We start from the raw sequence: 15258 nt of genomic DNA, 5'->3' as shown, positions 1-15258 counted from the left end.
TCCTTTGTGATGGATTGTGTGCAAGGTGTGGTAGAAAACGCAGTTACGTTAATAACAGTTGACAGGAAAAGTAGGTGTGTTTGTTCATTTTTACAAAGCAAAACACCTTTCCACTCCCACTGAAGGTCTCTTTTCTGTGTGTGTGTGTGTGTGTGTGTGTGTGTGTGTGTGTGTGTGTGTGTGTGTGTGTGTGTGTGTGTGTGTGTGTGTGTGTGTGTGTGTGTGTGTGTGTGTGTGTGTGTGTGTGTGTGTGTTTGAATGCAGAGCTTTGTATGGACCTGCACTCGTTGTTCAACTGCTGCCTCTGGCTCTAATGTTTGTGTCAGATGACTGCCTCGTCATGCTACCCTGCCCACACTTCTGCAGATGTGCAGTACCTCCCACTAATGTACCATGTTTTCTGGTGAAAGAGGGATTCCTAATGTCATTTTCCTGCTAGTCTTGAGTTTATGAAACATTCTTTCTTTGATGGTAGTCTAAAATCTGGCTTTGTAGCCTTTTTCCTGGGTGCTGTTTGGTGCATTAGCTTGTTATAACCCATTGTTGGATCAAATTTAAGTTTTACTTTTTAACAAGTGGATTCCATATTTCACTTTTTATCCAAGTCCATATTTGACTCAATGTTGGGTTATAACCAGAGTCGGGCAAGTAAGTTCCAAAATGTGAAACATTTTATATTACTATTTAAATGCAATTAGGAACACAATATTATTATTTATTATTTCTATTTAAATGTAATGCTTTATAATACTTTTATATTAACTTTAGGTTACTTTTTCAGCAAAATAACCACTAAATGTGACTACATTTCCAAGCATTTATTTAGTCATTAATTGTAATTATTTAATAATTATGTTATCTGATCATATGACAGCTTTTGTTTTAAATATTAAAGTTATATAAAAAGCATAGAACATTACATATGTTCCCTAAAATTATTACGAGCTGAACCTCTTTCAACAATAAATACAGTCTTCATTTGTTTTTATAACACCAAAAGGAAGGTGGTGTCTAGTTGTGATGGCATCCATATACAATGCACATTACAGGACATGCATTACTAAAAGAGTAGGAAATGTGTAGGTATAAGTTAATTTGTGCGAGTCATTATTAGATTTGGTTCTCTTTAATTGCAAATCCAGTCCTGAAAAAAAATTGTAGACTACAGACTAAATCAGGGATTTAGCTTTCCACAGCTATATCACCCTGCAGCCCGACCAGTTACTCACTGAAGCTAAGCAGGGCTGAGCTTGGTCAGTACCTGTATGGGAGACCACATGGGAAAACTAGGTTGCTGTTGGAAGTGGTGTTAGAGAGGCCAGCAGGGGGCGCTCAACCTGCGGTTTGTCGAGTCCTAATGCCCAAGTATAGTGAAGGGGGCACCATAATGTCAGTGAATGTCAACTTTCGGATGAGAAGTTAAACCAAGGTCCTGACTCTCTGTGGTCATTAAAAATCCTATGGCACTTTTCGTAAAGAGTAGGGGTGTAACTCTGATGCCGCGGCCAAATGTCTTCCTTCGGCTCTTAACCATCATAGCCTCCCAATGATCTCCATCCACCGAACTAGCTTTACTACTGTCTCTCTACTCCACCTATAGCTAGTGTGTCGTGAGCGCACTGGTGCCATTGTCCTGTAGGCATGGGAACCGTTTTCAAGGTATACCGTGGTTTGGAAATGCGGTTAAAAATGGTTTTAAAACAATCAATTTTCTGCAATACCGTTCCTAAGGTATATGTATATTTTTTTATTAATTTTTTTGCTTTGTTTTTAGGACAACAGTATCACCAGCAGAAAATATATCTAGGGCTGCCGTTTTAAATTGCAAAAAAATCTGTTTTTTAAAACAAATGAAGACAGAAGTCAATAATTCATTAAGCCTGACATATTTACTGCTCAAAAATATTTAAAATGATTCTCAAAATAAAATATATTGTGTTCAAACGGGTAAAAAGTTTTTGTTTTTAACCCAGACATTTAAAAAGAATACGTTTTAGAGCAGTAATCATGAGACCGTAAAACCGTGATATTTTTATTCAAGGTTATCATACCGTCACCATCTTATACCGACCCATGCCTATTGACCTGCGGCTGCTGTTCTATCATCCAAGTGGATGCTGCACACTGGTGGTGGTGTGGAGAGACCCTCCCCCTCATGATCGTGAAGCGCTTTGGGTGGATGGCCATACATGAAAATACACATTCCGTAAAAATACACATTACATTTCTATAATATGGTAATACATCAAACTCCATTAACAGTAAACAGACATACTATTTTACCTGCATACCTTATACTCTGGTGCATTTAGCGAGTTTGATGTATTACATATTATAGAAATGCATTTTTATAAAGCGCATTTATCTTTTTTTTTTTTGTTATTATTATTATTATTTTTTTTTTTTTAATGTGTGGCTATAACTGGTGTTACTGAGTTTGTAATGCACAATAAAGATATACCACTGAAATCACATACTTTTGTAATCTGTTACTCCCAAAACTGGTTACAAAACTCATCATATTTACACTGTAGCTTCCCTGTGAATTATGGGTCTGTGTAGTTAATGCCTCTCCACCCGAAAGCACAGGAAAATACCACAATGACATATCGTTGTTTACTTCACTGTGAGGGTTGTTTTAGGGTTGGTTTAGTTGTAGACATTAAGGGAGTAACACTGCATTCAACAACCAAATTCAAAAGCAGTGACAACTGCCTTTAGCAAAAAAATTTATAAAGTAGTTGTCAAAAATGGTTTTAAATGTGCATCAGAATTATCTCTATTGCTTTTGCATGCACAGTACAGGAAACCACAAGGAATGAGGTATATCTTGACTGTTTTGTGTTGCCAGATTTGGCTATAAAAATAACCGGCAAATAAAAACGAGCCTATAATAAACCTTAAAAACTATCCTGAAAATAAACCACATTCCGAAATATTTCAAGCTGTATTCGCACACTCCACCAGTTATGAGGCCAAACATCAAGCCAGAAGACTTTGAATAAGCATGCTTATAAAAATTAGACATGGCAACACTTCAAGAGCATGTGAGTTCTGAACAAGTTTTGTAACATCAACTCAAGATACAATAATTTAGGGGATTTACTTCCGTATTCAAATGTGGTTTCTACTTTTGAAACCTTACAGTGTCTGTATGGCCAATATCTACCAGTCTGAAAGGCGTTGCATTTGATTACAGATGTTTTTATATATAATTTTACAAGTGATGTGTTGCAGTAGCTTTTATTGAGCGAAGGATTTCTATTTTCTGCTTTCATCTGGTTAATGTCTAGATCTCACTGACATACCTAGAACATGTTTTTGTTGAACACAAGTCTGTCCTTGTCTAAAGCTTTATTCTTTTATAAATTCACTGACATCTGGGCCATATATATCATGTCAAGAAGTGATATTTGAGCGTATCTTATATTACATTTGTAAGATAGTCATTGTAATATTCAGGTAAATTCTTTGCCAACAGGGTGTTGAGAACAGGGAGTGACATTGAATGAGTAAAAATGATGAAACACACCTTTGCATTTCTTTTGCGCTTTTAATAAGAATGATCTACCTGCAGTTACACGTCAGTCTGTACCGGCCAATCCCTGTTTGCTATTAACAAGCAACCTTACTGATGCCATTGTGCCAGTAGAGGACTTAATGTTTGATTAGATATCGTCTCTTTCACACGAGGCTCTCTTGTTTATGGTCTGGTCTCAGATCTTTTCAACATGGATGGATGCATCTTTTCCTCTTATAGGACCTCTGACATCTGAGAAACTTGGCTAAACTTAGCTGTAATATATACACTCCACAGTGCGTAGGTTTTTGGGCTTATACAGTAGGTGACTGCGAGGCCGTAGTTACTCCATTTACTTTGACTACATATTTAAGAATGACAGAGCAAGGTGGGTAACTTTTTTAGATTCATTCTTAAAATGCATGCATGCATCCAGCGTTTGCAGTATAATCAAGAATATGTATAATGTGTATATGTACACCACCGGTGGCTATGTGATATGTACACTACCAGTCAAAAGTTTAGGGTGAGTTGGATTTTTAAATGTTTTAAAATAAGCTTCCCCTGCTCAACTAGGCTGCATTTATTTAATCATAAATACAGTACAAATTGTAAAATTGTGAAATGTTATTACACTATAAAATAACTTAATTTGTTTATAATTTAATTGAATAATTCATTCCAGTGACTTTAAAGGTAATTTTTCAGCCTTATTACTCCAGTCTTCAGGTTCTTCAGAAATCTCTAATATAGGGATGCACCGATATGGATTTTTTTGGCCGATATTGATAACTGATAACTTAAAATTTGGAGGGTGATAGCTGATATATTATAGCTGATATATATTTCAAAATACTATATTTTTATTCAGTAAACAACATAAAAGACTTCATGTAAGTTTGAACTGATATTATGAACTGAAGACTGCATGACTTATGAACTGTGCGTGCGTGCAGTGATAGCATCATGTGCATTTGTTATAATCATTTTATTTCATGGTCTAATGAAATTCTTGATTCTGATTGGCTGGAGGGTGTGTATTATTTTCATTAAAACTCACAGGTAGTTCCAGTCAGTTTTGATCACACTTCTATAATCACCACAGCAACTAGCTTGTGCTGCACAGGAAACAGATGAGGACTGTTAATGGCGGACGGGAATCCGCAAAATTAGGAAAATACTCATCAATTTTGCCACAAAATCAAGTTTTAAGAGTTTTTCAAGCGAGAATATAGTTATTTTAAAGTAAAATTGGCAGTTTATGTATAAGGGTAGCTCATGTTTAAAAATGTTAGAAGCTCCAGGCGGTCAGCAGCAGCTCCGTAAACAGCACTAGCTCTCAGCTTTTTTTTTTACATTTAATAAATGCCGCCTTGATAAACAGAATAATTTTCTTAAAAAAAAAAACTGAACCCAAAATTTTGAGCGGTAGTGTATATATGCTTTTTATTTCTGTTTGTTTGCTTTTTTATTAGTTTATTTGTGTATTTATTTAAGAGACTGAAGTGATCCAAGTAGGGTTTTTGTCAACAAGTAGGTTAGAATAGAATAGCTTTTTATTGTCACTGTACACATATACAATGTACGTTATATACATGTGCAATGAGATTAAGTGATGCAAGGTTTTGGTATGATAATTTTAAGAGCTTTGTATTCGGTTTAAAATATGTTCTTATGTAAGCCATACATTCTTTTTTTTTTTTTTTTTTAATGGCAGCATTTTAGCATGTTTTGACAAGCTCAGAGTTGACTTTCTCCCACATGTGCATATTTTGGCCCAATTATCTTGGTGCATTTTGTGCATCTTTTTTGAGACTAAATGATTATCGTCTTCAAACCACTGTTTGCACAATGCTGAGTATGTCATATTGCTAAGTGATTTATTGATGAACTCTCTGCTGTGAAAAAGAAAAGTTCTGTGATTTTGCTTTTCAAACAACAACAACAACAACAACAACAACAACAAAAGAATTGACAAAACCTCAGTGACTTTTTGCCCTGGAGTCAGTTGAAAAACACATTCCACAACATTTCTAAGTGAAAACCTCACTTTAGCTGTGAACTTTAGTCAAGCTGTAGCTGTCTGCAAAAGCTGAGACATGTTATTGTTGTAATGTGTGCGTTTGTGTTTTTAATGCGAGTCAAAGGAAATTCCACAACACGTCCTGTGTTTCGTAATACTCAAGACTGGTCCAATCATTGTTTTTACTAGTTTCCCAAGTCTGTGTTCTTCAGAGAATATGGCAGACCTCCCACTGGTGGTTCTTCCTGTCGTTCTTCTTCCACCAGGACTTTATGAGACCCACCACCGTATCTGCTGCACACATGCATGTCTGCTGCTTTATCACTGCTCTGCTTAATATGCTTTATACGGTATCTAAATAATGAATCCAGCAATATTGTGTGTAGTTTTGGATTTTATCTAGGCTCAAACGTGCGTGTAGCTTCTGTGAATGTGAAATAAGCTTTTGTTTTGGAATCAAAGTGTACTTTGACATGTTTAGAGAGAGCGAGCTCGTTGCTTGACATTACTGATCTTTTTTTGGCCTTATTGCTTTTAAAGTTGGTCCCTCTTTAGTTCTAGTCCCAACACTAATTTAGAATGGAGTGTAGTTTCATGTCAGAGCTCTTATAAGGTGAAGGACTGTGCTCACCAATAAGGCTAGCTTTCTTCAGGCTTCCGTACATGTATAATAAGGACGTTAAACATTAAAATAGCTCACTCTGAAATTATAGAATTTTCAGAATAATGAACGTGGATGATGTACAACCCCAAATCAGAAAAAGTTGGGACAGTATGGAAAACGCAAATAAAAAAAGAAAGTTGTGACTTCTAAATTTACTTTGACTTGTATTTCATTGCAGACAATACAAAAGCACAATATTTAATGTGTTCCTCATGATTTATTTATTTATTTGATATTTAAATAAACACATATTCCAATTTTGGGTAAAATTCAAAACATTTTTAAAAAGTTGGAACAGTAAAGCACAAACATTACCACTTTGTAATGTTGTCATTCCTTTTCACAACACTTAAAAGAGGTTTAGGTGCTGAAGACACCAAGTGATGAAGTGTTTCAAGTATCCCATTCTTCCGGCAAACAAGTCTTAAGGTGGGCAACAGTGTGGGATATTCGTTGTCGCATTTTGCGCTTCAAATTGTGTCCCACATTCTCTATTAGAGACAGGTCGGGACTGCAGGCAGGCCAGTCAAGTACCTGTATGGTCTTCCTCCGCAGTCAGGGCTTTGTATAGTGTGCAAAATGGGGTTTTGCCTTGTCTTGTTGAAATATGCATGGGCATCCCTGGAAAAGAAGGCAGTAAATTGTGCTCCCAAATCTCTGTGTGCTTTTCAGCATTAATGTTTTTTTCTTTTTTCTTTTCTTTTTTTTTCTTTGCGTTTTCCATACTGTCAACTTTTTTCTTCTTTGGGGATGTATAATAATTAGTATGCTCACTTACTATGTAGTTTGAAGCTACAGAGTAAGTTTGTGTGAGAAACTGTCTGCATTTTAAGTCGTATGGAATGTGAGAATGCAGGGTGTCCACGGGTTCTTAAAAAGTATTGATAAATCAATTTAGAGAGAATTTCTTAAAATTCTTAAAAGCTATTTTTACAAGGTGTTACATTTTATATCAGCAGGCTGAAGTTTGCCTGAATTTAATCTTTGAATATTGGTATATGCTGTGTAGTTTATGAAATTGATAAAATCCTGCTAGATTTGACATCATGCTGCTTTGTTCATTGCAAGTAACCAGGGAAACATTGTTATTCCTGCTGATGTAGTCACCACCTGCTGGATTAGCATTTTATTCAGTTTGTGAAATAATCTTTAATTCGCAATTAGTAGCTATTAGTTTCTTGCAATCAGTATTTAGTAAATATACTGCAAGTTAAAATGTCTGCAATCTTACCGGTTGAAACCTAAAGTGGCGATGAGGTCTTAAAACGTACGCAAAGGGTCTTAAAAAGGTATCGAATTTCCCTCTCTGATTCCTGCAAATACCCTGGAATGACAAAAAGGGTGAACTCTAACGTTTCCTCTTGAATTTGTCAAAAGGTCGTTTCTGTATGCTGACCATGTGAAGGTTAAGGTTCTATTTGTTGTTAAATATTAAATGACCTGAATGAAAGCTCATGATTTGGCTAAACTACCCACAAGGTCAGGCACACAAGTGCAGAATTGCAACACAGAGGTGCGTCAGTAAGCTTAGGCCTCACCTCAGATCAGATAGGAGAACATGAGTTATTTCACGTACTTCACATTCACTTTGTATTTGTGTGTGTGTGTGTATTTTTTTGTTGTGAATCATGCATGTGCTTTTGTACCTAATATTTGTGTTTTGCTTGTTTTGTCCAGTTTGCAGGTTGCATGGCAAGCTGATTTGATGCATGAGATTTGCATGAGCACATTCAGGCTCTTTGTGGAATTTGGAGCGAGTGTCCGCAGTCATGGCCCAAACCATGCACATTAACGGCAACGCCTCAGGTAACACCCCTCCCTTTTAATTGGCATGGTTGTCTGTTATCTTCATTAATGAATCATCAGTGATTATGCTTTAAAGTTCAGGTGTAACTGATGTTTGTAGTTTCTGCACCAACATAGTCATCAAATAGAATTGCAAAATGATAATTGTTGTAAAACAGGTTTCTTCTCCTGCCTTTCAAATGGTCCCACCTCAAAAGTCATACTATTGCACTGTGTCCTTACTACATGCAATGCGGTGCCGCGACACACTATAAATAGGATCTTTTTAATGTTAAAATTAGTTTTTGCCCTAAACATCTGAAATTTGTATTTCAGAATGCAAACGCGGCAAAACAACAGTATAAACCACTATGACACTGATCACCTCAGGAGCAGGTTATGTGCTTTATTCAGTGTTAAATGCTAGCTATGCGAGTTTGAATACCATTATATGTGGCATTTACTGTAATAGCCATACTTAAAGCAGCAGCAGATAGTTCACCTTTTATCTTGAAAATAAAATAACTAGCAAACGTTTGGAAATATAATACGAATTGTAACTCCATGCAAACCACATCAATCACTTAGCCTATGTACTTTTAATAATGTTAAATATGTATTAATCAGATTGCAACCCTTACCATTTTGTTTGGAGTGCAGTGGCTGTTATTTGATTGAATGGCTAGTATTTAATCGTTTCTGTTGTGTGGTGTCACGTTTAATGTATACAGTCATATGGCTTGTCGCTGGAATCATGTTGCATCATGTGTATAGGACATGGTGTTAGCTGAGCAAGTGTTTATTTGTTAGGCTGGCTGCAATTCTCAAAACACGAATGCTTAAAGTATGAAATGCATATATTTCTACTGTCAAATGTACCAAAATACAAAATTGTACCATACAGACCATACCACTTTTTTGTCAACCTTCCCTAATACCTGATTTCATCTGAGCAGTATGGTTCAGTACAATACCTGTCTTGGTGGGTGTGGTGTATGCAATTAATGTAAGTTTCACTCAACGAAAACCATACAGGGAGTTCGAGAGGGGTCTGGATGCAAACCTGGTACAGTTGCAATCTGAGCTGCATGCAATCCTTTTTAATGCCCACATTTAATTCCCCCACCCCTAACTCTTCCTCTCACAGTGACGTCACTATCTCCATTGTGTCTGACATTGCATTTCTGAGATGTGCAATATCATCCTATATTGCATCTTACACAGCAAGCATACACAAACAGTGCTCTGTACTTTGTTAAAATAGCATGCCACCTGTGTGGATCTAATGGCGCAAAAAGGGGTATGGAGTATATGCGGTGCATAGTGGCGCCACAGATGGGGTGGGGGGGGGGGGGGGGGGGGGGGGGGGTTGCCATTGTGCCAAAACTATTTTTGAAATTATCCTTATTAAAAGTTTCAAATAATAAAAATAAATATATTTTGTTAAAAATGTTTATTTTGCATTTTATATGAGTATAATATTGCATTTTATTAAATAAAAAATTATACCATGAGTTGCATACATTGGCACAAGTTTTAATTCAAAATCGTTTAACACAATAACATGCAGTCACACAGCCAAGTGTAAAGTGTTCATGTAGATTTAACTGTTTAGATTTTCAAAATTTTTATGAAAATAATCTGTCAAATCATACATACAGTACAGTTGAGGTCAGAAGTTATAAGATTAATCTGAAAAAAAACTTTATTATCATTTATTATCAATTAAATATAATAAGAGGGATCACACAAAATGTATGGTTATGTAAGTGCAGACCTTTTTCACGTAAACAGATGTTTCAGATAAAATATTTGGATTAAAAATTCCCCTATATGAATTTTATATACTTGATTATAACGATTCTTAACCCTGTTAAAACTGACACATGAACAAATAGTCAGAATAATCACATTTTTTGGAACTGAAATGTTTATTAATCCTTCTATCAGGTGCATAACTTGACCCCTCAGTAAATGTGTAATTGTGCCCCTGTGTGGAACACCTGTGAAACCCATGTTAAATATAGGACTTTTTCATGTGATCACATTTCAACAAGTGATCTTGTGGATTTCACATGAACAAATTCTACCACACGTCACATTTCGCAGATGTGATTTTAACATTTGATGTGAAAGAAAGGAAGAAATGCATAAACAAGGGCAGTCAAATGATTAAAAAAGTATTGTGTTAATCACAATAATGATCTTTGATTAATCTAGTTTAATTACAAATGTAAGCTATAGGATTTAGCTGTTAATATGCGGTTTTCAAAGAAAGAAATGCTAGACAATCTAGTTTAAGGAAACATTTTCTCTAGCTTTATTATCTTATTTATTTTTATTAAAGTGATTAAGTCAGATGCAGATGTCAGTTGTCATGGATTAACTCGATTGATTACTTGCTGATGTCCAGTGGTCTTCAGTATGTGCAATAAAAGTTTTTCAGTGTTATACAGTTCATGTATTTTTGTAACAATAGTTCACCTTCATGGTGAACACAATTTAGCTTTGCAGTTGTTTATTTGTTGTTTAGTTTGTTTCACTGCTACACATCCAGTCCTTTGACAAGCATGGCTGGTTAATGCTGTCTCGGCACTAGAATCTTTGCTAACATCTGCAAAAATGTGTTTGGCTAAAGGATGATACTTCAAACTTGTTGTGCTGTGGTTTAAGGATAGTTCAACACTGCAATAAATGCACACAATGTTGATTTAATGCAAACCTCTACCTAGAAGCTTAATTTAATGAAATTTGCCATTCAGCACTCACGTGATATCAACCTTATTCTTCACATACAAGCGGGCACAGCCATTGGAATATTTTTGGCTTGAGACTTCTCGTCTCATTCACTTCCGTTTTTTTAGACATTAAAAACAGCTTATTACCTTGGTTGATGTTGCAATTAAGAGTAAAAAGTAGACATTCCAAAAGTAGTGAAGAGTAGTGAGTATTACGTTATAAAAAGCTGATGCATTTACGTACAGGTAATTTGTGAATGTGTGTAAATGTAACGTTCTGTAGTGCATTTAGTTATTGCCCAGCAGGCACGCAACATCATAAGACTTTAACATTAGGTTAGGTTGTGATGTCAGGTGACCAACATTCAATGTCTAGCCAGACGTCATAGTGGTAACGTCCACACCTCAAGCTGTAACATCATTAGATGTTGATATTAGGTTGGACATTGGACACTGATGTTGGTCTGATGTTGAGTTCTGACATTAACTCGATTTTCATTTCCAAACAAAATGCATCGTCCCCACGACTTTGGGGTACAACGTCAATCTGACGTCTTGTGCTTGCTGGGTGTTTAAGGTCATTTCGGTCATCATACAGTAAACATCTGTCATCTTCTCATCAGTGATATGCATCTAAACAGTCTCTTGGTCATTGCGTGTAAAGATTTTGGACATCTTCTTGGATACTTTAATGCTTCCAAACAGTTTGCTGCCATTATAATATGCCCATCTATCGAGGTAGTTCATTATGATGCTATTTACTTTCTATGTGCAATTTGATTGTACAGGAATCACAGGAATGATTTTTCTAATCCCTATAGACAGGACAAAATAAAGTAGTGACTGCAGGTTGAAGGAAAGTAGTGTAGCAAAAGTACCGATACTGCAATAAAATTTACTCAATGGAAAGTTAAAGTACACATTTTTAAAACTACTTAATATATTTCAATTTATTATTTATTATTATTATTTATTTGTACAGTATTGTTGCTCTATTGTATTTCTCAATGTTTGTCAGTGGATTAGTATATTTTATGTAGATGCACTTTCTTACAAAATCGTCTCAGTGTATCAAAAATTATGCATTCTTCCCAAATATACTTATTAATTACATCTGGTGAAGGTTTATTTTCAATATCACAATATATTGTATAAAAATAAAATATGGCAATGTCCATTTTTTTCCAAAATCGTGCAGCCCTATTGACAACCCTAGTGTAAATGTACACATTTTAATATTTGAAACATGGAGTCAGTTGGGTTATTTGTGCTTTATTTGTCAGTTTTCCATGTGAAACCAGTTCCATAAAAACTTGAGGACACAAGCCCATGATTCTTCCACAGCTCTGCAGGTCTCAAACAGGACAGAAGCTTGATATTTGCAGTGTGCTGTGAAATATTGCACGTCAGCCATGTCGAGATCTCAACGACAACATCAACACATTCCACTGCACGTTTCTCCTGGCAATAACGCCAAGGAGCAACAACATGAGTAATAAGAACTACCACGTCAGTCAATTTATATCAAGTTATTCAATGGACATGAATGGGGTTTGCTTTGGTCATGCTGGTGTTGGCAAAAGGTCAATTTGATGATCCAATAAATGTCTAGCTAGCATGTTTTTGCAGTAGATTAGGGAAGTCAGCTTAATGAAACTAACACCGTCAACAGATAGCTCCTCTATTCATGATATTGTATCTTCTGTGGCTGTTTTGGATGTCTGTATCACTGAACCCTCACCTTTGATGTTTGCACAATGAAATTCAGGTCAGTAAGGGCCTGAAGGAGATTTTGTGTTGTCTTGGACTCTTTCCATATGGCGGCTCCACAGTGAACTAAGGCCAGAGCACTTGGTGTTCAACAAGGCTGCCAAGCTGTGCCATTATAGAAGTCTAGAGTTTTACCTGATTAGCATGTCAAGATTGAAGGGCTAATGGACGTGCTAAATTGTTGGACGCTAGTATTACGACTGCTTGATTACTGTTGAGTTACAATGGCCGTCTGTATACAAGCAGTCTGGTACCCCATTAACCTTTAAACATCTTTTTAGTTTCTTTGTGTATTGACTGTCTGCTATGGCTAGAGACGGTGGTCAAACATTCACAGCAGACTGATGAATTGAAACATTTAGTCATCATTTTGAAATCATGTGATCCCGTCTGACCTTTTTTTTTTTTTGTCAAATTTTGGTTATTCACATAACATTATTCTGTGATCAGTTTTCTATTTATTTAACTTTACTGATTCGAACTCCTAACTTTTCTCGACAAGGTTTGATTTGTAAGCCAGTCAGACCTATAGATGTGACTGAGATTAGTGATATTAAGTGTGTTTAAACTTAAGGCATGGGACTTGAACAGTTTTCAAGGCATACCTTCGTTTGGGAAAAGTCAAGGTTTTAAAACTGCCTCAATTTTCTGTTATACTGTTTCTATGGTATATGTGAGATTTATTTATTTATTTTTTTGATTTTTAGGACAACATTATCTCCAGCAGAAAAGATATCCAAAGATTGTGTTTTAAATTGTAAAGAAATCTGTGTTTGAAACTAATGAAGATGGAAGAAGTCAATGATTCATTTGAATTTTTCAGCATGACATGTTTACTGCTTTACACAAAATATCCAAAGTGTTTCTCAAAATAAAATATATTGGGTGCATCCGAAATTGCCAACTACTCAGTAGGTACTGCATTCGAATTTGAATTTACTACTCGACCTATTGAAAAGTACGTTCTATACAGTATGAATGCGAGTAGTATAAATGGAGCTCGGACGTTGCATTAGTTGCATTTCTTCACTCACATTTATGATTTTTTTTTTCACTGCGGGATAGCTTATTGTCTATCGGAAGCGCACTTCAGAATATAGCCGGAAGTAGGTCATCCAAGTACTTCTCGCATACTGTTTTTCGAATTTTATGAATTCGCATCCTGCATCCTGTTTTTAGGCATACTATATAGTATCGAAGTATGCAATTTTCAGACTTTGTTGTATTTTTACCCAGACGTTTAAAAAGAATATATTTTAAAGCAGTTATCTCAATTCCATGATACCGTGATATTTTTATCCAAGGTTATCATACCGTTAGAAACGGCCCATGCCTAATAGAGAGTAATATAAAATGAAGAAGATGTACCAAAATAAGGACTTATGAACACATCTCTATGGAGATGAGCTTTATTATTATTTTTAAATAAGGCTGAGCTCATCTGATCCTGTTAAAAAAAAATTTGTCAAGGTATTTTATGCCATAACACGAGATGAAATCTTATTTTTACAAATGTGTTGCATAGTTTAATTTTTTTTTTTCGTTGGATTTTTAGTGTTTCAACATTAACGTTGCTGAAGGACTTTCTGTTTTCTGGCAGTTTATTTAAAGTCTTAAAGTGTTATTAAACTTAAAGTCATTAATTTAATTGATGGGGTCTAAATTAAGACAATAAATGTTACCATGTTATTTCAGCTGTACTGAGATAGACGTCACAGTATTATAGTAGCTGGTTTCTGTCTAAACCACAGGAAATGTAAACTAATGACTCCTGCTATATTGTGGTAATTTTTCCAACATAATCGTACGTAAAATAAATATCTTCACTGTATAAATATTTAGCACTGACTTTTATGCTTGACTTTATACTAATATATATAATGATCAGCATTAAATTTAACTTTCTCATATGTTGATGCATTGTTACAACAATTCAAATGTTTCAAAACATACAAATTAATATTCAAATATAAATGAACAATTTTATTCAAATTATTGCCTCGATTAATGTTTTGCAAGGTAATTCAGCTTAAGGTACACAAGTTTAGTTTGTGTTTGTTCGCCAAAACCATGAAATTGAAATGTAAATTTTGTGGCTTCTAGTGAATGTCTGTTTGCATTGTGGCCATGATTCAAGTTGACAATTTGTTTTTTTGTTCTTTTCAGCATCACAGCGTGCTTGAAATCCAATGTAGTCTATTATGTAATTATGAATGAAACAAGACTATGATTCAGCCATACTAATTGTGATAATTTGAAGTTGATTGTTTACAACTACCCAAATATACATCCATTCTTTCCCATATTCTAGTTTCAGATACTTTTAATGTTGGCTGGAATATCTTTATGAACCACAGGTTTTGTTAACATGAATACCTAATAACAGTTCTTTCATAGTTCTCTGGGTTTCGCTCTGTTCTTTCATGGATATTTTTAGAGAAGCTTCTGTATCTGTTCCAGCATTGTTGTTGTTGTGCTTGTTTAATGGCTATGTGTGTTTGTTAGTGTGGTATTGAGGATGGCATGGATTTCTGGTATAATTAAACTGGAAGGCTGACGTGGTTTCCATGGGCTGGGTCAGGAAATACCAGCCCAGAGTGAGAAAAAGGGCCTCTGTTTTCTCTTCTGTCTGTGTGTGAGCATGTGTGTTTGAAAGAAGACTATGCTGAGACCAGTAGTGCTAGTCTGCAACAGTACTACTTGTCAAACCCCTTGTCAGTAAGGCACAAAACCATATTACGTTAAGGACTTTAGGCAT

The 15258-nt window shown here is 35.5% G+C and overlaps 1 protein-coding gene across 4 annotated transcripts in view; it reads left to right on the top strand.

Moving 5' to 3' along the window:
• The window catches only part of kank1a (KN motif and ankyrin repeat domains 1a), a 92826-nt gene that overhangs the window by 44040 nt on the left and 33528 nt on the right, over positions 1-15258 (top strand). Inside the window, exons 1-2 of one of the 4 annotated variants that reach the window (XM_056458164.1) lie at positions 3615-3908; positions 7885-8013. The exons of 1 other annotated variant lie outside the window; for it this stretch is intronic. In XM_056458164.1, coding sequence (XP_056314139.1) covers positions 7977-8013 — 37 coding nt within the window. In that variant the 5' untranslated portion in view covers positions 3615-3908; positions 7885-7976. Of the gene's footprint in view, positions 1-3614; positions 3909-7884; positions 8014-15258 lie in introns of those variants that run through there. 2 more of the 4 variants (XM_056458165.1, XM_056458166.1) reach the window with 2 other exon arrangements.

The sequence above is a fragment of the Danio aesculapii genome, chromosome 5, assembly GCF_903798145.1.
Source record: "Danio aesculapii chromosome 5, fDanAes4.1, whole genome shotgun sequence".
NCBI lineage: Eukaryota > Metazoa > Chordata > Actinopteri > Cypriniformes > Danionidae > Danio > Danio aesculapii.
The sequence above is the reverse complement of the archived record's forward strand: the minus strand, read 5'-3'. Positions and strand labels throughout refer to the sequence as shown.